This window comes from Hemitrygon akajei, chromosome 1, assembly GCF_048418815.1.
Source record: "Hemitrygon akajei chromosome 1, sHemAka1.3, whole genome shotgun sequence".
NCBI classification, from domain to species: domain Eukaryota; kingdom Metazoa; phylum Chordata; class Chondrichthyes; order Myliobatiformes; family Dasyatidae; genus Hemitrygon; species Hemitrygon akajei.
Genome location: NC_133124.1, coordinates 77,909,233 through 77,934,495, shown reverse-complemented (window position 1 = coordinate 77,934,495; position 25,263 = coordinate 77,909,233). Strand labels below are relative to the sequence as shown.

Here is a 25,263-nt window from a genome sequence, read left to right as displayed (position 1 = left end):
ATAAACCAGGGACTAGTCCCTGCAAAAAGCTGAAAAGTAAAGAGAAGATGATGTATCAGGCGGTGCAATCTTTCTGATGGTGGTGGGAATTATGGATAATGATCTATTAAATGTATACTTTGGTGGGGTGGAAGGAAATACTCAGGGGAACTCTGTCCTTGTTCTGACCTGGAGGAGAGGTGGTGAGAGTAAAGGCCTGGGAAATAGATGACCTGTGGTCAAGGCCTTTATTAACAAAGGTAGAGAGGAAGCCATGGTTCAAGAATAAGGAAGACATATCAGAGGAATACGTATGGAAAATCAAAGCAAATACAATGGAGGTGGTGGACATAGGAAGCAGTGTGGGGAGAAGTGAGTTTGAGATAACTGAAGGAGTCAGTAAGCATGTAATGGATGTTAGTTGCTAGTCCAGCTCCTGAGAAAGAGACCAAGAGATCCAGAAAAGAGATTGATTAAGTAAGGGTAAGGACGACGGAAATTGGCAGCAAAAGTAATCAAACTATTGAGTTCTGCATGAGTACAGGAAGAAAGCAGTACCAACGCAGTAATCAGTTCCACCAGAAGGAGAATTGAAAGAGTGGACCAGCAAGGGGTTGAAACAAAGACTGTTCCACATATCCAATGATAAAGACAGGTCTTGTTGTCCCAACCTGGTATATCTAATGATTAAGCACCAACTGTTCTACTTACTGAGGGAGTTCTTTGCTGTGATCCTGGCTCAGTTTATATACCGCTAAAGACAGAAGTTAAGCAAACACTCGATGAATTGAGTGTCATGATTAGGAAACAAGGAACAGCCTACCCCAAGCATTTTCAAATCCTTGGTGGGGAGTTCATTTAGGCTAGCTTCAAGAAATCTCTGTCCAATTGTCATCAGCATATCACCTGCCTCATACAGGCAGAGGCTTAAGAGTTAGGCATTAGATGTAGGGACAACTAAGAGGTGGTTGTGGGAGGCAATGGAGTGGCTACGGGATTGCTTCGAGTCAGTGGACTAGGCCATGTTCAAGGACTCATCAGAGGGTTTGAGTGAGTATGCCTAGATTGTCATGGTCTGTAAAGGCACTTGGGGATGAGTGTGTCTCCACAAAATCATTCAGGTCTACCTTATCAGAAGCTCTGGATGAACCAAGAGATCTGCAATCTGTTGAAGGTGAGATCAGTTGTATTCAGTTGTAGAAAGCAATCTCACATGCAAAGTGACAATTTGGACCAAACTTGAATCACAGAAGGATGCTTAACAGCTGTGGCAGGGCTTGAATGCTATCATGTCCTACAAAGTAAAGCCAAGTGACATATATGACAACAAGGGTTTGCTCCCAGATGAGCCCAATGTTTTTTATATTCACTTTGACTGTCAGAACTTGAAGGTAACTTAAGAAACTCCTGGAGCCCCCGAGAACCCTGTGATTTCAGTTCTGAGGTTGATGAGAGAGCATCTTTTGGAGGGTGAACCCACAGAAAGCATCTGGCCCAGGCAGTGTACCTGGCCAAGTACTGAAGACCTGTGCTACTCCACTGGCTGGAGCGTTTACTGCCATCTTTAACCTCTTGGTTCAGCAGTCTCAGGTACCCACCTTCAGTCATACCAGTGCCCAAGAAGAATGTGGTAACCTGTCTCAATGATCAGGAGCATTTGAATCCACTGAGATGAAGTGCTTTGAGAGGTTGGTCATCAAACATATTAACTCCTGCCTAAGGAGTGACTTAGATCCACTTAAATTTGCTTAGTGTTACAACAGATCAACAGCAGATGCCATTTCATTGGTTCGTCATTCACCCTTGGAACATCTGGACACAATCATCCCCTCAAAACTATTCAATAAGCTCCAAGACCTAGACTTTGATACCTCCTTGTGCGACTGGATCCTCAGTTTCCTCACTTGCAGATTCCAATTAATTCAAATTGACACTGACATCTCCTCCACAATCACTATCACACAAAGCAACATGCTTAGCCCCCTGCTCTACTTGCTTTGTATTTATGACTGTGAAGCTAAGTACAGCTCCAGTGCCATATTCAAGTTTGCTGATGACGGCACTGTTGTTGGCCAAATCAGAGTTGATGACGAATTGACATATTGGAGGGAGATTGAAATCTGGTTAAATAGAACCACAGCACCAGCCTCTCACTTGACATTACAAAAACCAAAGAGCTGGCTGTTGACTCTAAGAGGAGGAAACTGGAGGTCTGTGAGCCAGTCGTTATCAAGGGATTGGAGGTGGAGAGGATAAGTAACATTAAACTGTTTGTCATTATCATTGCAGAGATTCGGTCCTGGGACCAGCACAGTAGTGCCATTACAGAGAAGGCATAGCAGCACCTTGATTTTTTATATATATATATAAGTTTGCGGAGATTAAACATGTCATCTAAAACTTCGACAAACCTCTATAGATGTACAGTGGTGAGCATCCTGACTGGTTGCTTCACGGCCTGGTATGGAAACACTAACACCCATGAACAGAAAAGCCTCCAAAACGTAGTGGATACTGCCCTGTTCATCTCAGCAAAAGCCCACCCCACCATTAAGAGTAAGTACAAGGAGTGCTACCACAAGAAAGTAGCATCCATTATTAAGGACCTCCACCATCCAGGCCATGCCCTGTTCTTGCTGTTGCCTTCAGAAAGAAGGTACAGGAGCCTTACCACCAGGTTCAGGAATACCTACGACCTTTCAGCCATCAGAGTACTGAACCGGTGTGATTAACTTCACTTCCTTCAACAATGAACTGATTCCATAACATATGGACTCACTTTCAAGGACTCTACAACTCATATTGGCAAAAAGACTTAATATTTATTTATTTATTTGCTTTCATTTGTAGAATTTGTCTTCTTTTGTGGATCAGTTATTTGTTTTGTTTGTGTATAGTTTTTCATTGATTCCATTGGATCTCTTTGTATCTATTGTGAATGCCTGCAAGAAAATAAATTTCAAGGTAGTATATGGTGACATATAGCTACTTTGATAATAAATTGACTGAACTGTAGCTACATCTATGATCAGGACATTACACCACATCTACTTCCTCTTCCCTTTTCAGCATTTCTCAGACTATTCCTTTTAGAGTTTCCTGGTCAATCCTCCCTTTTCCGGCACTCATTCCTCCTCTTATGGCACTTACCTTTGCATCTACAGGTGATGCATACGTCTCCCTTCACTTCTTTGTTGCCCATTATCCAGGGATCTGAACAGTATTTCCAGGTGAACCCATGATTAATTTGAACTTCTTCCAAACCAGCATACTGCATTCACATTGTGGGCTTGTCTATACTGGAAGCAAACACAAGCAGAGTTTTGCAAAATGCCTGTGAGCTTTGCACTATACCTGTGGTGAATACACAGGCTGAACCTCAGCTTTCTATTGCCAGCTTCTTTAGTTCTCTATCCCACTACCACTCTGACGTGTCAGCCTGTTCTATTACATTAAGGCACATTACAAACTTGAGAAGCTGCACTTCATCTTCTGTTTGGGCATGTTGTAGCCTTCTGGACACAATGTTGAACTTGAGAGTTTCAGGTTACTTGATTGTCATCCATTTGTGATATTGGGTCATTTCTATTGTTGTTCCTTTCTTTCTTTCTACGAGTGGGAGATATATTCAACCTGATCTGTCTTAAAGCACTGTGTTCTCAACTCCCACATTCTTTTATCTATTTTTTTGTCTTCAATCTCACTTTCTAACTGCTTTGATTCACTCATTGATCAGTTAACTTTGTCTACAGCCTATCCAATAGCACCCCAGTTTTACCCTGTCAGAGACATATTCCCTTCCCCCAACCCTCTCTTCAGCTTTGCAACCTTCTTTTGTGTCCCTCCCAATCTGATGGAGTCTTTGACCTGAAACATTAGCTCCATTTCTCTTCCCACTGATATGGCCTGGCCTGATGAGTATTTCCAGCAGTTTTGCTTTTTATTTCAGATTTCCAGCATCTGAAGTGGAATCACTTGTTTATCCCCAATGATTACAGATTTGAGTTAAAATTTTATTTTAAAGAATGCTAATTTCTGCATCTAAGGGATGGACTTTTGCTTTGGTCTTACTGAAGGTAGTGTCCAAATCTTCATATTACACTATAAAATGTATTAGCTTTTAAGGTTGTGCAATTGCACTATTTTTTGTTGGGCATGAAAAGCTGCCAGTAAGTCTTCATATTTTGGCAGCCTCTTGTGGTTCTAATTGGTAATGCTGTGCTATTTTCAACTTCTTTGTACTTTTAGAAAACTGTTAAGATGTGGCATTTTACAAAACCACATAATCCTTCAGTGTGCCCAATTTGGGCTTATTGGGAAATCAATTATGAAATTAAACTTTGATAGTTTTGTAACTTATTCAAGAAGTTTAACACCATAGTCATTATATTGGAAGATCAATGGAGAAACTAAAACTGTTATAGTTTCACACAAACTTTAATGGCAAATGTAAAGCAACCAAGGATTCAAGACTTTTTTCAATAACTATGGAGGAAAATAAATAAAATGAAAGTTTAGACAGATTCTCAGTTCATTTATGGTATTTGTTTACAATTTTCATGGTAAACTCACAGTAATCTGTGATCTCCATAGAATATATTAAGCAAAAGATGAGGATTGATATGGTTTGTAGGAAGAGTCAATTATGATTGAGCTTTGCTGGAGGAGAAAGAAGATAGAAGCAAACCCGAAAGGGAAGCCATAGATCACTGGGAGAGAAACTCAACATAAAGCCCTATTTAATAGCTGATGTGGAGGAAATGCTGCTTGAGGGTCTTTCATAAATGTGAAACTTGATCTATCCATGTCCTTTACTCACTCTCCATATTGGAGTTCACCTTTAAGGCATTGGACTCAAATTACAGGTTAATCAGCAAACAAGGCAGTTTTTATCAATCTTCAGATGTGGATAAGGGCACAGAGGACCTTTAGCTTGGTTTGACCATCTTCACATCCCCTTATTAACCTTGTCCCAAGCTCTTAGTATGGTGAGGTAACTATAGTGAGAATATTTAATATATTGAGTTCACTTTTATGCATCTCAAAATTGTCATCCTGCAGAGGTAAAAATAAATTACAACAATTTGGAGTCAGAATCAAATTTATTATTACTGATAAATTTCACGAAATTTGATATTTTGTGGCGCATTACAGTTCCATACATTAAAAAACTACAAGTTACAATAAGATTCAAAGTACATTTATTATTAAAGTATGTATACAGAATACAGCTCTGAGATTCATCCTCCCACAGGCAGCCACAAAACAAAGAAACAAACACCATGGAACCCATTCCAGAAAACACCAAGCACCCAATGCACGAAAAAAGATCAGATAGTACAAACAGCAAAAAACGAGTGAACAACACATAGGATATCAAACGCCAAACCATGAGTCCAGTAGTATTGTGTTTAGGTCAGTTCAATGCTGTATCACTAACCGACCGCAATGTGCCCAGGTCCACATTCATCAAACTGTTTAAAAACTGCAAAAAAATGAGTAACGAGAATCCAGAAACACATGCAACATGAACCTCAAAGTGCTCCAAAACGAGTCCCCAGCCTCACCGATCAATCCTTGCAATATGGATCCCAAGCCTCCTGCCCTTTCCTTCGAAAGCAGCTAGTGAGAGGGAGAGGACAACTGGTCAAGCGCAGGCAGACAGCGCTGAACACCCCCCCCCCCCCCCCCCCCATCCTCCGCTCTTGTCCTCATTGGCTTCAATCTTGCTTGACGACTAAGTCAGAGAGAAGAAATTGGGTTGATCCTGGGCTCGCACCCTGTCTCCAGGCCACACACTCTCAGAATCAGAATCAGGTTTATTATCACCAGCACGTTTCGTGAAATTTGTTAACTTAACAGCAGCAGTTCAATGCAGTAGATATTATAGAAAAGAGAAAAAGAATAAATAAATCAATTTGCTGTATACATATATTGAATTGATTAAAATTGTGCAAAAAACAAATAATATATATTAAAAAAGTAATGTAATATTCAAGGGAAGCTGTTCCTGAATCACTGAGTGTGTACCTTCAGGCTTCTGTACCTCCTACCTGATGGTAACAATGAGAAAAGGGTATGCCCTGGGTGCTGGAAGTCCTTAATAATGGACGCTGCCTTTCTGAGACACCGTTCCTTGAAGATGTTCTGGATACTTTGTAGGCTAGTGCCCAAGATGGAGCCGATTAAATTTACAACTCCCTGCAGCTTCTTTCAGTTGTGTGCACCCCCCAACCAGACAGTAATGCAGCCTGTCGGAATGCTCTCCACGCTACAGACGTTTTTGGTGTTTTTGTTGACATACCAAATCTCTTACAACTCCTCATGAGTATATTCACTGTCTTGCCTTCTTTGTAGCTGCATCGATATGTTGGAACCAGGTGAGGTCCTCGGAGATCTTGACACCCAGGAACTTGAAACTGCTCACTCGCTCCACTTCTGATCCCTCTGCTCACTCTCTCCATTTCTGATCTCTCTATGAGGATTGGTATGTGTTCTGTCGTCTTACCCTTCCTGAGGTCCACAATCAGCTCTTTGGTCTTACTGATGTTGAGTGCCTGGTTGTTGCTGTAACACCCTCCACTAGTTTGAATATCTTGCTCCTGTACACCCTCACGTTACCATCTGAGATTCTACCAACAATGGTGTATTATCAGCAAATTTAGAGATGGTGTTTTAGCTATGCCTAGCCACACAGTCATGTGTATACAGAGAGTAGAGCAGTGGGCAAAGCACACACCCATGAGGTGCACCAGTGTTGATCGTCAGCAAGGAGGAAATGTTATCACCAATATGCACAGATTGTGTCCTCAGTGTCAAGATCTCTGAGGATCTAACCTAGTTCTGACATATCAATGTAGTCATAAACAATGCAAGACAGCAGCTATACTTTATTAGGAGTTTGAAGAGATTTGGCATGTTAATAAATACACTCAAAACTACTATAGATGTACCGAGGAGAGCATTCTGACAAGCTGCATCATTGTCTGGTATGGAGGGGCTACTGCACAGGACTGAAAGAAGTTGCAGAAGGTTGTAAATCTAGTCAGCTCCATCTTGGCACTAGCCTACAAAGTACCCAGGATGTCTTTAGGGAGCGATGTCTCAGAAAGGCAGCATCTATTATTAAGGACCTCCAGCACCCAGGGCATGCCCTTTTCTCACTGTTATCATCAGGTAGGAGATACAGAAGCCTGAAGGCACAAACTCAGCGATTCAGGAACAGCATCTTCCCCTCTGCCATCCGATTCCTAAATGGACGTTGAAGCTTTGGACACTACCTCACTTTTTTTTTAATGTAGTGTTTCTGTTCTTGCATATTAAAAAAAAAATCTATTCAATATATGTAATTGGTTTACTTGTTTGTTTATTATTATGTTTTATTTCTTTTATTATTTTTTTCTGTCTCTGCTAGAATATGTATTGTATTGAACTGCTGCTGCTAAGTTAACAAATTTCACGTCACATGCCGGTGATAATAAACCTGATTCTGATTCTGATCCAATTGCAGAGGGAGGTATAGAGGCCCAGGTTCTGTAACTTCTCAATCAGGATTATGGGAATGATGGTATTAAATGCTGAACAGTAGTCAATGAACAAAATCCTGACATAGCTGTTTGTGTTGTCCAGGTGGTCTAATGCCGTGTGAAGAGCCATTGATGTTGCATCTGCCGTTGACCTATTGTGGTGATCGGCAAATTGCAGTGGGTCCAGGTCCTTGCTGAGGCAGGAGTTCAGTCTCGTCGTGACCAACCTCTCAAAGCATTTCATCACTGTAGATATGAGTGCTACTGGGCGATAGTCATTAAGGCATCTTACATTATTCTTCTTAGGCACTGGTATAGTTGTTGCCTTTATGAAGCAAGTGGGAATTTCTGCCCGCAGCAACGAGAGGTTGAACCAACAATAAGAAATATCTTAAAAAGAGTGAAAAAGTGAGCAGCGTAGTGACGAAGTGTTTTTGGGTTCATGGACGAGTCAGAAATCTGATAGCGGAGGGGAAGAAACTTTTTAGAATGCTGAGTGTCTGTCTTCACGTACCTGTACCTCCTACCTGATGGTAGTAATGAGAAGAAGGCATGTCTCTGATTGTGTGAGTCCTTAAAGATGAATGCTGCCTTCTTCAGGGACTGCCTTTTGAAGCAACACACACAAAATGCTGGTGGAACGCAGCAGGTCAGGCAGCATCTATAGGGAGAAGCGCTATCGACGTTTCGGGCCGAGACCCTTCATCAGCACCCTTCATCCTGACGAAGGGTCTCGGCCCGAAACGTTGACAGCGCTTCTCCCTATAGATGCTGCCTGACCTGCTGCGTTCCACCAGCATTTTGTGTGTGTTATGTGTGTTGCTTGAATTTCCAGCATCTGCAGATTTCCTCAAGACTGCCTTTTGAAGATGCCTTTGATGGTGGGGAAGGGTTGTGCCCATGATGGAGCTGCTTGAGTCTGCAACCCTTTGCAGCTTCTCTCCTCAAACACCTAATGAAGTATAGCCATTGGCATGCCTTAATCATGTTTCCATCAATATGTTGGGCCCAGGATAGATCCTTAGATACTGATGCCCAGGAACTTGAAGCTGTTCATCTTTTCCACTGCTGACCCCTCAGTGAAGACTGATGTGTATTCTCCCAACTTACCCTTTCTGAAGTCACAATTAATTCATTGGTTGTACTGATGCTGAAAGCAAGATTGTTGTTGAAATCAAAATGGATTATGAATATGTAAGTTCATTGTACTAATGTGTTATTTCCCATAACTTCAATTAAACTCAAATAGTGTGACTTTAAAACGGTTAGCACAAATGAACATGGTTGCAGATATACAGACTAATAGTATGATGATCAGTGAGTGGCCTATTAATATGAGGAAAATTGATCAGAGGTGGCATGGTAACATAGCAGTTACTGTAATCCTATTACAGCACCAGCAACCTGAGTTCATTTCCACCACTGACTGTAAGGAATTTCTATATTCTTCCCGTGACTGTGTGAGTTTCTTCCAGGTGCTCTCGTTTCTTCCCATATTCCAAAGATGTATGAATTAGTACGTAGGTCAATTGGTCACAGGGATGTAATTGAATGGCCAGGAGCACCTTTTACTGTGCTGTATCTCTAAAATAAAAATAAATAAAATAAATTATCCTTCTTTAGGAAATTGAATGGTATATTACAGAAATTATATTACAGAAACTGTGAAAAGCATAACAAACAATAATAAAGCTTATAAGTCAGTTTGTAATTTATTTGGAAGTAGAGATTTGGTTAATTCAACAACTGTATTCTCAAAAAATAAGAATCAATGGGAGTAATTATTAAGGTGGGAAATGACCCTGGCACGAAACAGCACTTTGTTAGTTTTTATCTGTTCAGGAAGGCTCTTTAGTTCTACTAAGCAGGTTAAAAATGGAAAGTTTCTCTGGAGACTGATAAACAATAATAGATAAAAATAAAGCATGAAGTGGTCAATGAAGCTCAGTTTGCACAGAGGAAATTTAATGGGAAATAGTTACATTGGTTGCAGATGGACTTGTTTCCTGAACCTCATTCCTGATAGAAATTCTAGAGCTGTAAAAGGTTTGTACATCAGATTTACTGTAAGATAGAGAAGGTGAATTAAAGGATTTGTTTGTTTGACTGCACTAAAACTCAGATGATGCTGATTTCCGTGTCCAACTGATTTTCCCTTTCCTTTTCTCTTTTAAAATAGGCTATTTTTATGATTCCCACCAACCCACCACCAACATTCCGGAAGCCAGAACTTTGGTCAGATGAGTTCACGGATTTTGTAAAGAAGTGTCTAGTGAAGAATCCAGAGCAAAGAACAACTGCCACACAACTATTACAGGTTTGGTAAAATGTTTCTCAGTAAATCCTTAGTTTTATGTGATGTAATAAATTTCCAGGTCTGAATTATGTACAGTTTAAACAAACATTTCAGCTTTCATCTGAAAGAAGCCTGGCCAATGGATATGGATTGTACATTTGAGCACCTAGATTTTAACATGTTCATTTATAGTATTCTGGATTTTGAGATGGCTGTTCTTGACATTTTACAAAATTGTTCTGGTTGCAAATGAAAGCTCATTAACATTATGGTACATTGTTAAGTTCAGATATATCCCTTAAATTTAGAGAAAAAAAAATCAAAGCACAGAGTCGTCTTTATGAGTAATAATGTTCATTATTTTACTAACATTTCACTGGCTTCCTGATGCATAATCATGATCATTGCTGTGATCTATAAGCCCCTAAAGTGACAAACTACTCAACAACTGAGAGCACCAAAGAACATTAGGTATTAGATCTCAAATTTTTCAATCCATTACAATTTCTGGGCAAGATGAGGAATAGGATTCTATGAATGAGAGACTCTAGATTGTGGATGTGTATATACATACATTTGGATATCCTGGATGCAATCTATTTCATACTTTCACTTAATTACTAACTCAATGATTGAGCTCTACGCCATCTTGCAGTCTTGTCTGCAATCGTTCTTGAGGACTAGGATAGCTTTTCCTTTTGCTGTTATGTCACTTTGGTGTTGAATTATTCAATTCAAAAAGCTGGTTGAATGCCTATATTAATTAGGTATCTGGTGGATTGTTTGCTGTCAGAAATACATTTATAACTTTCCCATTGGGAACTATATAATTAACTGGTGAATAGGTTTCATTCTTTGAGTATCCAGGTTAAAAAATATGGAATACATCTTATCTAGAATGCAGAAATAGATCATTGGTCTATTGGGCCAGGGCCAGTGCTTCCGTTCCAATTTTACTTGTTTTTTTTATCTCCTCCTATTCTTTATCCTTCATGTACTTAGCTACCTTTGCTAAAATAATTATAAGCTCTTTTCTACATGCTGACAGGTAGTGAAAATGCAGCTGAATTTCCTATTGGATTCTTTCTTTCTTTTGTCCTTCAGCAACCCATTGTGATCAAGAATGACTTGCACTCACTCAAGTTTACTGGGTTATGACGTGGCTGGTTAAGCCAGTGTATGAGCCACAGGAATATGGGCTGAATGAACACAGGAAATCATGATTAGCTGGGTGGGCTCTATGGTCAGCATGGACAGGTTGGGCCAAAGGGCCTGTGTCTATGCTATATTGTTCTATGAACTCTTACATAGATAGAGAAGTGATAGCTATTGGGACAAACAGGTGGGTAGGTAATTAGTGAGCTGATACATCCTTTGTGTTGTATGATCTTTTCATTTGGCCTCAAGGTTCTGAATACTGAATGTTTCTTCTCCACTTTGAATGGTTGTAGGCCAGACTCTTGGGAATCTTTTCCCCTGTCCATCTCTTAAACTTCCTCCTATGACAGAGCTTGGAACGATGTTAAAGTTAACACTATTAAAGTTTGGAATTGGGGCTGCAAAAGCAATAGAACTACTTTCCTATTTTAATAATACAGAAGTAAGGACTAAATATTCAGAGAGACAGAACCTCAAGTTTATGTTGCCAAATTGGTTAGTTTATTGCTTATTTGATAAATCCTTCATTTGTTTGCAGACAGATTATAGGCAGATCAGTATAATCATGATAATCTATCTTCACATCCTGATTTGACAACTAAGTAATTCTTAAATATTAACTAAGTTAACTTAAATATTTCTGATTCTAGTCTCCGTGTCTGGAATAAGATATGCAAACTTTGCTAACATGAAGTACAAGGTCTGTGTTTTATAAACTCTCAAGTCCCTTTCAAATGTAGACACAAATTTGGATTTATAGCAACTACCAGCTAAAATAATCCAAGACACGCATTATAGGACTCGACATCAGAATAAGCACTTCCATACTTTTGCACTGAGGCAGACATGGACTAGTTTTTTAAAAATTCTGTAACCATTTGATGTGGCTCTTAAATTCAGTGAAGGTGAATTGCCATTGGCTTAGAATTTGAGGTCAATAGCAAGCTGCCTGCACTAAATTATGTCTTTCAAATGAAGATTAAACTTACCTGGAGTTAACCATACAACAACTTGTGGTAGAGAACTATCAGGATGCTTTGGAACAAAACTTTCTATGATGTGCTGAATTTATGTTGGAGGGAGAATGCCAGGACAAATTTTATTTCTAAAAACAAAATGAAAACATTTTGGCATCTGACTAAACCTTAAATAGTAGTCAAGAAATTGCAAAGGCTTTTTTAAATTTCCAGTGTTCAAAATATTTCTTAAATAAGCTATTGCAACTTATACAATAAAACAAAACATCCAAGGCACTTAAAACATTTTAAAATGTCCATTTAAAGAATGTCTAAGTGAACATACTTGACCCTCCTCTGCAATGTCAGGGAGACGGTATTTGCATTAGCCATTAGTGTAGATTCTCTTGTTAAGCAGTGAGACCACACAACAGAGCACATTCAGCTGAACTGTGGCGAAGTGCTGACTGAAATTCGGGACTTCCATGTTCAAGTGCAAATCCCAGAGTTGCTCAGTTACTAACAAATAATCTCAGTAAGAATGCAGATATTTCCCCACATTGTGGGAATCTTGTGATCACCATGTAAATTGACCTTTGGACAACCTCAGTGTAAATACAATTGAGCTGTATTCCATTTGCTTAATACAGACCTCCTGAATAAGATTACAAGATTACATGGAGTTGACAAGGTAACGGAGCTATGAACTCTTTGGAGAGCAGTGTTGAATGACACAACAATGAAATAATGTTACTCTGTTGCATCACACACAAAATGCTGAAGGAACTCAGCAGGTCAGGCAGCGTCTATGGAGGAAAATGAATAATCAACATTTCAGACTGAGACTCTGATGTTGTCTGATTTGCAGAGTTCCTCCAGCATTTTGTGTGTATTGCTGGGCATGAATCTTGACACCATCCCTTCCATCTTCCTCCACACCTTTTTTGCGAACCCACAGTGTGCAAAGAGGTGAGTCACTGACTCCGCCTCATTGCAGTCCTCCCGTGGGCAGCGGGGTGCAGAGATGACATTCCGGGCATACAGGAAGGATCTGATTGGGAGGGCCCCTCTCACTGCCAGCCAGGCGAGGTCTTGGTGCCTGTTTTATGAGGTCTGGCGATGAGGCAATTTGTCAGATGTACTGGACAGTCTGCTCAGGGAACCACCCCACTGAATCCATCTTGTCCTTCTCCTGCAGCGCCTGCAGGACATTACATGCTGACCACTGTACAATAGCCTTGTGGTCAAAGGCATTGACCTGGAAGGACTTTTCTATGAAGGACAGGTATGGCGGCAATGACCAGCTGACTGGGGCATTGCGTGGGAGTGGGGCCAGACCCATCCTTTGCAGCCAGGGTGACAGGTAGAACCTGGGCACATAGTGGTACTTTGTGCCCACGTATCTGGGATCCACACATAAACTAATGCAGCCACACATGAAGGGACTTGTGCATGATGGCCCGTCTGACTCGCTCCATCCTCGATTTCCAGACGAATTTGAAGATGGCTCTGGTGATTTCCAAGCTGCAGGAGCGGGGAATGGGCCATATCTGCGCCAAGTACAACAGCCCTGAGAGCACCTCACACCTGATGACCAGATTCTTGCCCGTTATCGAAAGGGAGCGCCCTCCCCACAGTCCCAGTTTCTGTTTCACCTTGGCAGTCCGCTCCCGCCAGTTCTTCCTGCACGCCTTGGTCCCTCTGAACCAGATCCCCAACACCATCACGTGGTCGGGCCTGATGGTGAAGGGGACGATGGATCGTTTGGGCCAGTTGCCGAAGACAAGACGCATGCCCAGCAGCTGCGTTACTGAGGACTCCCTGATTTACGAGCTGTTCCCGGGGATGCACATGGAGGCAAACATCCGGTGCTGCTGGCAGATCATCAACTCGGTGAAGGACGCTCTTTGGTCAGCCCGAAACCTGGTGGTCTACCAGCACATGGAGTTATCCGTGGCTGAGTGCTGCCGGCTGGCCCATTCTCACCTGCAGGAATATGTGCTGAGGGATGCACTCAGGCTGGGTGCAGCCACCACGAAGACCCGTTGGGGAAGGACCACAGTTTAAGGTTCATCACCCGTGTGAGTGGGAGGGGTCAGGTGGGAAGAAGATTACCCCTCATCAGCGGTGTGGGTAGATGAGTCAACACGGTGCCCCAGGAGTGGCTGGAAATGTATAGACCATAAAGGAACTTTGGTAAACGAATGAGAATCAACGCCTGGATGTTTATTGTTAATAATTTTTATTTTATTGTAAATAAGTCTTTAATCCTTGCCTAAAGTTTGAGAGTCAATGAATGGTTTATTGTAAACATCTTTATTTTGAATAGGAACAGAGAGCCAACGCATAATTTATTGTAAATAACTTTATTTATTGTATAAGAACTCTGATTTAACGAATGTTTTTTTCTATGTAAATAACTTTATTTTGTAATATTCCTGAATAAAGTATTCTTGGAAAACATTTTTGTGTTTATTGCTCCAGTTTTGCTATATCTGCAGTCTCTTGTGTTTCCTGTTTACTGTCTTGCACACTTTGTCATAAAACAATGCCATGGATTTAGGCCCTTCAGCCCAACAAGTCCACATCAACTATGGTGTCTATCTAGCTAGTCCCAGTTTGCTGCACTCAGCCCATATCCCTCAAAGAAAAGCCCCTCCATGTACCTATCCAAATGCTTCTTAAATGATACTATTGTACCTGTCTCAACTATTTCCTTTGGCAGCTCGTTCCGTATTCTCACCACCCTCTGCACGGGAAAAAGGTGCTTTTTGAATCCTTTTTTGAATCTTTCTCTGTCACCCTTAACCTATGCCCCCTAGCTTTGGATTCCTCTATACTGGGAGAAGCTTGTTACTGTCTTCTGAGGAAAAAAGACCTAGATTGACCAATCTTTCCCTATAACTCAGGCCCTCTGGTTCTCGCAATATCCTTGTAAATACTTTCTGCACACTTTCCATCTTTCCGGTAACAGGATGCCAAATCTCTACTTCCAAGTTGCATCTTCATCAATGACTTATATAAAACTGCAACATAATGTCCCAACTCCAATAGTCAAATGTCCTGACTAAATTGTTTATGAGATCAGTCTGGTCAGTCATTTTAGGCTCTAAGTCAGAATACAAATTTGCTTCATTGTCATTGCGATCACAGTATTAATGTCATTGTAAACTTGGGCAATAATTATAATGAATTTTACTTCATATGGCATGTTCTCATTTCTTAGAAGTATTGTGGATGGCTTACTACATTTCAGAGTACAGTATGCCCTAATGTGACATGAATATTAATTGCCATTATCAGCCCACGGCTGAATGTTGTACATGCAGGGGTGGGCTGCTTTATTTGTTGAGTAGTGATTGGAATTGAAATTGTACATGGGGGAGTTGAGAACAAGAGAGCACAGCCTCAGGATAGAGGGGCATCTATTTAAAACAGAGACTTGGAGCAATTTCTTTAGCTAGGGGATGGTGTATTGGTGGAATTTGTTACCTCAGGCAGCTGTGGAGGCCGGGTCATTGGGTGCATTTAAGTTTGAGATAGATAGGTTCTTGATTGGCACGGCATCAAAGGTTATGGGGAGAAAGCCGAGGAGTGTGGCTGAGGAGGGGAAAAATGATCAGGCATCATTGAATGGTGGAGCAGACTTGATGGGCCTATGTCTTCTGGTCTTGTAATCTCTATTTCCAATCTAATGAAGAAGAGAAGGCTGTTGATGAAGCAACTAAAGATTATTGGGCCCAGAACACACCACAGTCTTGAGGTTGCTATCAAAGGGTCTAGATAATTGGTTCTAACAACTTTGTGTAAGGCATAATTCCAACTACATATTTTTACTTTGATGTCAAAGTGCCTTTGAGCTACACTTGCTCAATGTTCTCTTGATGTTAGAGGCAGTCGTTCTTACTTTTATGACTCTGACTCTGTTCTTTGGTCTACGTATATAGGAGAAGGGATGTTATGTTGAAGTTCTATAAGATATTGGTGAGGCCTAATTTGAAGTATTATGTGCAGCTTTGGTTACCTACCTATTGGAAAGATGTAAATAAGGTTGGAAAGAGTACAGAGAAAACTTACAAGGATGTTGCCAGTCTGGAGTATGTGAGTTATAAGGAAAGATTGAATAGGTTAGGATTTTGTTCCTTGGAACATAGAAAATTGTGAGATTTCATAGTGATATACAAAATTATGAGGGGTATAGATTGGGTAAATGCAAACAGGCTATTTCCACTGAGGTTGGGTTGGACTACAAAGAGAGGTCATGTGAGAAAAGGTGAAAAATTTAAAGGGAACATGAGTGAAACTTCATCTCTCAGAGGGTTCTGAAATTGTGGAATGAACTGCCAGCACAAGTGGTGCACACAAGCTCGATTTCAGTGTTTCAGAGAAGTTTGGATAGGTACATGGACGGTAGGTGTTTAGAAGGCTATTGTCCCATGTAGATTGATGGGAGTAGGCAGTTTAAATTGTTCAGCATGGACTTGATGGGCCGAAGGGCCTGCTTCTGTGCTGTACTTTTCTATGACTCTAAAACTGTATGTAGTAAGGCTGTGATGGTGTCCAGAACTGGGTGGAACTAGGGAAATCCAAACTGGGCATCAGTGAGTAAGTGTCACTTAACAACACTGATGTCACATTCAATCATTTTGCTAATGAATCAAGATAGACTGATGAGGCACTAATTAGTCTAATTTGTATTTGGTGACTAGGATATATGTGGGCTGCTTTTCTCTCTGCTGGATAGATGCCAGTGTTGTAATTGTAAGTGTTGTATATTTATAGTAATTTTATAAATATATTGTTTGATTAAGCATTCTTTGTTGTTTAAATATTTCATTGTGGTTATGTGTACATAGAAACATAGAAAATAGGTGCAGGAGTAGGCCATTCGGCCCTTCGAGCCTGCACCGCCATTCAGTATGATCATGGCTGATCATCCAATGCAGAACCCTGTACCTGCTTTCTCTCCATACCCCCTGATCCCTTTAGCCACAAGGGCCATATCTAACTTCCTCTTAAATATAGCCAATGAACCGGCGTCAACTGTTTCCTGTGGCAGTGAATTCCACAGATTCACCACTCTCTGTGTGAAGAAGTTTTTCCTCATCTCGGTCCTAAAAGGCTTCCCCTTTATCCTTAAACTGTGACCCCTCGTTCTGGACTTCCCCAACATCGGAAACAATCTTCCTGCATCTAGCCTGTCCAATCCCTTTAGAATTTTATACGTTTCAATAAGCTCCCCCCTCAATCTTCTAAATTCCAGTGAGTATAAGCCTAGTCGATCCAGTCTTTCTTCATATGAAAGTCCTGCCATCCCAGGAATCAATCTGGTGAACCTTCTCTGTACTCCCTCTATGGCAAGAATGTCTTTCCTCAGATTAGGGGACCAAAACTGCACACAATATTCTAGGTGAAAGTACAAAGTACATGAATGGCTTATGTCATTGTGTCACCACGTCATACGTGCGTTCCTCGCTAAAAGTGGAAAAACAAATTTAGACTTGAATTCCTGGCTCCCTTGTTTTCCTTTTAATCAGTTTTATGTTTTGGAGTTACAAAACTTGACAGTAGAGATGATGGAGTTATAAACGAGCCTGAGATGACTGAGCTTGAGCCTGAGATGTTGAGGTGCAGCGAGACTTTTGAGATAAGAAAAAGCACAGCAAAAAGCAGTCAGGTAAAAAATAAAGCAGCACAGCGTGTTTCTTTTTCCTTCACCAGAGGAGAAAGTTGATTGAGTTTAAAAAAAGGCAGAAAACAAACTGATTCATGGTTTCATAAACAGTGAGTACCGAGTGATAATAATCATAAATTTAAAAAAAGCAGAAGTGACTGATTATATAGGAAATATAGATGTGTTTGATTGTTCAATGGGTAACCAGTTCATGTATACAGAGCTAATTGAGCAGTATTTAAAAAGCAAATGGAATAGCCAATGGAAACAAGTGCAAATTTTGCTGAGTTCATTGGATTTAAAAGCATACCATTTGATTAGAAGTTTGCTCCAACCAAATCAAGCAAAACTAGCTTTGTTAATATTGTGAGAATAATGCAGGAACATTTAGAAACAAAAGGCTTGTTGATTACAGAGGATTTAGGTTTCATGAACAGAATCAAAAGGAGGGAGAGTCCATTTCAGCATATGTGGCTGAATTGAAGAAATTGTCCAAGCATTGTCAGTTCAGTAATGGGCTTAATGATGCACTGAGAAATCATTTTGTTTGTGAAAGCTTACAAGAAAGCATTCAAAAATAGCTCCTGACTGAAGCACAATTCACATTTAAAAGTGTAAATTGCTGTATCAATGGATCCAGCAGATAGGGATGCAATTGAGTTGCATTCCATAAGACTTCAAGACACAGGAGCAGAATTAGGCCATTCAGTCCATTGAGTCCACTCTACCATTCCATCATGGCTGAACCCAGAACCCACTCAACCTCATACACCTGTCTTCTTGCCATATCCTTTGATGCCTTGACCAATCAGGAAATTATCAACTTCTGCCTTAAATATGTTTCTGGTCTTGGCCTGCAGCACAGTCCGTGGCAGAGCATTCCACAGATTCACTCCTCTCTGGCTAAAAGAAATTCCTCCTTACCTCTGTTCTAAAGCATTGCCCCTCAGTTTTGATGCTGTGCCCTCTAGTTCTGGATACCCCCACCATAGGAAAGATCGTCAACACATCCATCATTTCTTGCCCTTTCAACATTCAGTGGGTTTCAGTGAGATCCCCCCAACATTCTTCTAAATTCCAGTGAATACAGGCCCAAAGCTGCCAAACACTCCATATATGTTAACCCCTTCATTCCCGGAATCATCCTCGTGAATCTCCTCCGGATTCTTTCCAATGACAAGACATCCTTTCCAAGACAACTTTGTGGGCTGAAGGGCCTGTATTGTGCTGTAGGTTTTCTATGTTTCTATCTTTCTATATGGGGCCCCGAAGTGTTAACAACACTCGAAGTGTGGCCTGACTAGTGTCTTATAAAGGCTCAGCATTGTCTCCTTGCTTTTATATTCTGTTCCCCTTGAAGTAAATGTCAACATTACATTTGGCTTCTTTACCACAGACTCAACATATAAATTAACCTTCTGGGAGTCTTGTGCAAGGATTCCTAAAGTCCCTCTGCTTCTCTGATGTTTGGACCTTCTCCGTATTTGGACAATAATCCGCACTATCATTCCTTTTACCAAAATTCATTATCATACATTTCCCAACACTGTATTCCATCTGACACTTTTTTTGCCCATTTTTTCAATTTGTCCAAGTCCTGCTGCAATCGCATTGCTTCCTCAGCGCTACCTCCCCCTCCACCTATCTTCATTTCATCCTCAAACTTTGCCTCAAAGTCATCAATTCCATTATCCAAATTATTAACAAACAATGTGAAAAGTAAACACGAAGTGCACTGCAGATGCTGTGGTCAAATCAAGACGTACAAACAAGCTGGATGAACTCAGCAGGTCGGGCAGCATCTGTTGAAAGAAGCAGTCAACGGATGCTGCCCGATCTCCTGAGTTCATCCAGCTTGTTTGTATGTCTTAATGTGAAAAGTAGCAGTCCCAATACTGACCACAGAGAAAGGCCCCTTTTATTCCCACTTGCTGCCTCTTGCATGTCAGCCATTCCTCTATCCATGCCATCCTAATTTATCTTGTTAAGCAGCCTCATGTGTGACACCTTATCAAATGCCTTCTGATAATCCAAGTAAATGACATTCACTGCCTCTCCTTTGTCCAGCCTGCTTGACAAATTCCTCGAGGAATGCTAACAGATTTGTCAGGCAAGATTTTCCTTCACAGAAGCCAGGCTGACTTTGACTTATTTTATCATTTGTCTCCAAATAAATCTAAATAACAGATTCCAACACTTCCCCAACCACTGAGGTTAGGCTAACAGGTCTATAATTTCCTTCCTTCTTGCCTTCCACTCTTCTTAAAGAGTGGAGTGTCATTTGCAAACTTTCAGTCCTCCAGGACCATGCCAGAATCAAGTGATACTTGAAAGACAATGACAAATGCACCTGTTATCTCTTCAGCAACCTCTCTCAGGACTCTGGGATGTAGTCCAGGTGACTTAGCCACCTTAAGAACTTTGATGTGCACTTTTTCCTTTGTAATAGCAATGGCACTCACTCATTCTCCCTGACACTCACAGAGCTTTGGCACACTGTTAATGTCTTCCACAGTGAAGACATTCGACCTACCCATTAAGTTCATCTAGCATTTATTTGTCCCCCATTACTACCTCAGCAACATCATTTTCTAGTGATCCAGTATCAACTGTCACCTCCCGTTTGCTCTTTATATAACTGAAAAAGATTTTGGTATCCTGTTTTATATTATTGAGTACTCTGTCCTCATATTTCATCTTTTTTCCCTTATAATGTTGCCTTTTGTTGGATTTTTAAAACTTCCCAATCATACAGCTTTCCACTCACTTTTGCAACCTTATATACCCTTTCCTTGGCTTTTATTTGTCCTTTCAACATTTCTTAACTGTCCTTAACTTTCTTTGTCAGCCACAGTTGCCTACCCCTGCCATTTGTTAACTTTCTCCTCTGTGCGACATATCTACCTTGCTCCTTGTGAATCATTCCCAGAAACTTTAGTCATCTCTGTTCTGCAGTCATTCCCACCAGTATCCTCCTCCAATCCACCTGGACAGGCTTCTCTCTCACGCCTCTCTAATGCTCTTTATTCCCTTGCGATATTGATTATGTGACTTATGCTTCTCCCTGTCAAATTGCAGTATGAATTCAATCATGTAATGATCACTGCCTTTTAAGGGTTCCTTTACATTAAGCTCCCTAATAAGACCTGGGTTATTATATAATACCCAATCTAAAATAGCCTTTCCCGGAGTAAGTTCAAGCACAAGGTGCTCTAAAAAGCCATCTCATAGCATTCAACAAATTCTCTCTGTTGCGATCTGACACCAACTTGATTTTCCCAATCCCCTTGCATATTGAAGTACCCCCATTACAATTGTGTCATTACCCTTATTACATGCCTTTTCCAGCTCCCTTTGCAATCTCAACCGCACATCTTGGCTACTATTTGGAGGCCTATATATGATTCTCATAATGGTTTTTTAACCCTTGCAGTTTCTTAAATCCATCCACAAAGATTCACTGTTCTCTGACCCAAGGTCTCCTCGTTCTAAAGATGTAATTCCATCACTTACCAACAGAGCCACACCACTGCCAAAGTCTTCCTGCCTGTCCTTTCGATACAAAATATATACTTTGATGTTAAGTCAGGAATGAAAGTGAGTGTGAACAAAATTGCAATGTCTAAACAGAAACTGGCCAGGCCTATCAAATTGTGTTACCGTTGTGGCAGGGGCTTACGTACACCAAACCCATGCAGGTTTAAAGGTGAAACTTGCAGAAAATGCAACAATGTAGGATACATATAAAGAGTATGTTGGGCAGACAAAAATAATTGTATTTATTTATTGAGATACAGCGCGGAGTAGGCCCTTCTGACCCTTCGAGCCATGCTGCTCAGCAACCCTCAATTTAGCCATGGCCAAAGCAGAGGACAATTTACAATGACCAATTAACCTACCAACCAATATGTCTTTTGGACTGCGGGTGGAAACCAGAGCACCTGAAGGAAACTGACATGATCATGGGGAGAACCACGTACCCCTCACAGGCAGCAGCAGGAATTGAACCTGGTTCATTGGCACTGTGCAGCGTTGTGTTAATCACTACACGGTCGTGCCACAAATGGACTGCACAGGGAATAGCTGCAGTTTCAAAAACAGCATTAATCTGCATGCTGTTGATGAAAAATCTGATAGTGATGAGAGTGGCACAGGTCTGGGTAGCCTTGAGAGTTACACGGTGAAAAATAACCAGAGGCAAGCAATATGGCTTACACCAGAAGTGAACAGCAAATTGATTAAAATGCAATTGGATACTGTCTCGGCCGTTTCAGTCATTCAACAAAATGAGTTTTAATGATACTTCAAAAATACTGAACTGAATCCTGCAGATACCCAATTAAGAACCAGCACTGGAGAAAAGATAACTCCTGTGAGGATGACATTTGTATCAGTGACAGTGAAACACAGCAACCAACAAGCTACATTGGGTTTGTATGAGTAAAATCAGGATGGCCAGCGTTGTTGGGATGTGAGTGGCTGAGACAACTACAACTTGATTGGATGCCATATGCACCATTTGCATGCCATATCCTCTGTAACAGAGTCGATTGAAAGTGAATAAAGAAAAGTACTGGATGAATCCACACTCTCTCCAAGCTGCACACCATGAACCATTACCGAACAGAGGACAAACAGGTGTTGGTGCCAGCCTCTGTGCCTCTAGTTGTAAAGCAAGGAAGGAACCTGCTGCTTGGAAGAATCATGTTAAATGACACATGCAGTGGTCTGAATACAGGTTGGAGGTGTTGTGGATAGTGTGGAGGGCTGTCAGAGGTTACAGCGGGACATTGATAGGATGCAAAACTGGACTGAGAAGTGGCAGATGAAGTTCAACCCAGATAAATGTGTGGTGGTTCATTTTGGTAGGTCAAATATGATGGCAGAATGTAGTATTAATGGTAAGACTGTTGGCAGTGTGGAGGATCAGAGGGATCTTGGGGTCCGAGTCCATAGGACGCTCAAAGCAGCTGCGCAGGTTGACTCTGTGGTTAGGAAGGCATACAGTTTATTGGCCTTCATCAATCATGGAATTGAGTTTAGCAGCCGAGAGGTAATGTTGTAACTATATAGGACCCTAATCTGACCCCACCTGGAGTACTGTGCTCAGTTCTGGTTGCCTCACTACAGGAAGAATGTGGAAGCCATAGAAAGGGTGCAGAGGAGATTTACAAGGATGTTGCTTGGATTGGGGAGCATGCCTTATGAAAACCGGTTGAATGAACTCAGCCTTTTCTCCATGGAGCGACTGAGGATGAGAGGTGACCTGATAGAGGTGTATAAGATGATGAGAGGCATTGATTGTGTGGATAGTCAGAGGCTTTCTCCCAGGGCTGAAATGGTTGGCACAAGAGGACACAGGTTTAAGGTGCTGGGGAGTAGGTACAGAGGAGATGTCAAGGTTAATTTTTTTTACGCAGAGAGTGGTGAGTGTGTGGAATGGGCTGCCGGCAATGGTGGTGAAGGCGGATACGATAGGGTCTTTTAAGAGACTTTTGGATAGGTACATGGAGCTTATAAAAATAGAGCACTATGGGTAAACCTAGTAATTTCTAAGGTAGGGACATGTTTGGTACAACTTTGTGGGCCAAAGGGCCTGTATTGTGCTGTAAGTTTTCTATGTTTCTACAACAGTTGTTTTTGTAGGCAACGTATCTGACAAAGTTTCTGATTTGTTATTCAGACAATTTCTTGAGAAATGTGGCTTGGTTTTAAGCTGAAAGAGAATTTAAGGAGCTTCAGGAAAGTTGCAAGCATTTTGTTTTTGTGAATATAAAGAACCAGAATATACTCCACATATATTAAGGTTATTGCATGAACTTCAAGTGGGAGTCAAAAGGCTGCTTGTAAAAGTAGATGCAAAGACCAAATCCCTTCTGAATGAATAGTAGGCCGAAAAGAAAAGAGTCAATGGAGATACAAATACAAAAATGTTTCCAGATGATGTTGTGGATGAGGAAACCAAGAGGAGAGATCAGACCATAAAGGAAGCAATAGAGGGATTGATAAGAGAATATTCCAGAGAACTGCATACATCTTCCCAAGATCAAGATGTACATCTGAGAAAGAGGAAAAAAGGAAAGAAAGAAGGGGAAGACAAAAGTGCTTTCAAAATGGAAGAGGATGAATGAGGCCTAATTCCTTGAGAAATTGGCAAATTTAGAGATACAAGAAACTAGAAGAAGAAAACAGAAGGTGAGAAAAAGAAGGGCTGGAAGTTGAAAAGGAGAGAAGATACAGAGAGAAAAAATGTGAGCAAGAAAGAGAAAGGCGTGAAAGAGAGAAGGAGTGTGAGAAAGAAAAAGAGTGGGATAAAGAGAGAGAAAGAAGCTGGGACTACAAAAGAAGCAAGGATCAAAGTAGATCAGCTGGTTATGCAACCACTGGCACCTGACAGACAATCTCTAAAGAGTGTCTTGTAAAGACACTGCCCAGAAAAAGGCAATAGCAAACTACTTCAGAAATAAACAGGTTGCCAAGAATAGTCAAGTTCATGGAAAGGCATGGCACATAGCGAACCAATAATACAAGTTGTGATGCATTTTATATTCAGTGGGAGTTCATAGCTAAGTAGGGAGGAGTGTTGTGTATTTCATATATCAGCAACATTTGAGTAATATTGTGAATATACTGTTTGATTAAGCATTGTTTAATTAATTATAGTTCTATGTCTGTAAATGGGATGTTGTAGCGGTGTGCTACACGCAGCACTGAAATAACGACACGTAGTCGATGAGCTGCGGTTGCAAAAGAGATTTATTCGAACTTCGCGGCCTCGCTTTAAAGCCTTCCTGATCCCGCCCTCCCCGGGCGGGAATGCTGTAGGGGGCGCATATTCACAGTCCCGTCCCGCGCGCGGGCTTTTCCCCTTGCTGGTGAAGCAGACTTGGCGCCCTGTTTGGGACTGGCCTCAATGCCGGCGCGCGCCGATTTGTGAGCCGGTTCGAGTGCGCTGGGAAGTGGGTCACCACAATGTCATACATTCATGCCTCACTTAAAGTAAATAACAAAGTTAGACTTGTATTGCCAGTTATCTTGTTTTCCTTTCAATTAGTTTTGTGTTTTAGAGTTACAGACCTTAACAGTAAGGAACAGTTTGGCCAGCGATGCCACTGGTTCTGTGAGAAGGTTTTCACTGATGCACCTGAATGTTGTCTCACCTTATGGTCTTTGCTGCATCCAGAACCCTCATGTCTTCACATAGGGTGAATCAAGTTGATTGGCAGCTGGGGCTTATTAGAAGAGAGAAAATGAATCATCCATTTGCCAGTTCTTGCTCAACACACTATGTTGACCATTTTGTGAGGAATGAAAACTCAGACTAAACCCGAGTGGCAGTGCCTTTGGCAAGTCACCTTGACAAACAGTGGAGAGTAATATTAACTTCAAGTTAAACAAGTGAAAGATCCTTCAAGAAAATGAAAAATGAAGAAGTGGAGAATACAGTCTGTGTATCATGTCCAAATTTAAAACCAGCTTTCGAGGAAAAGTCAGTAGTTTAGCCCACTTTAAACAGAGACTGAACAGATCAGTACAGTGTCCTTTCACACTCACTACTGGTTTTGATGAAAAATCTTTTTCTCTCCTATTGTGAATTAATGCCTTCTGCAGACAGAATGCACTTCTGTTATTAAGGGCTTTATTACAGTTTTGTCACTGAAGGCAATCTTTTAA

General features: G+C 41.1%; 1 protein-coding gene across 1 annotated transcript in view; it reads left to right on the top strand.

Moving 5' to 3' along the window:
* The window catches only part of stk3 (serine/threonine kinase 3 (STE20 homolog, yeast)), a 453,065-nt gene that overhangs the window by 228,829 nt on the left and 198,973 nt on the right, over nt 1-25,263 (top strand). The window contains exon 7 of the mRNA XM_073046198.1: nt 9,685-9,822. Coding sequence (XP_072902299.1) covers nt 9,685-9,822 — 138 coding nt within the window. The remainder of the gene's footprint in view (nt 1-9,684; nt 9,823-25,263) is intronic.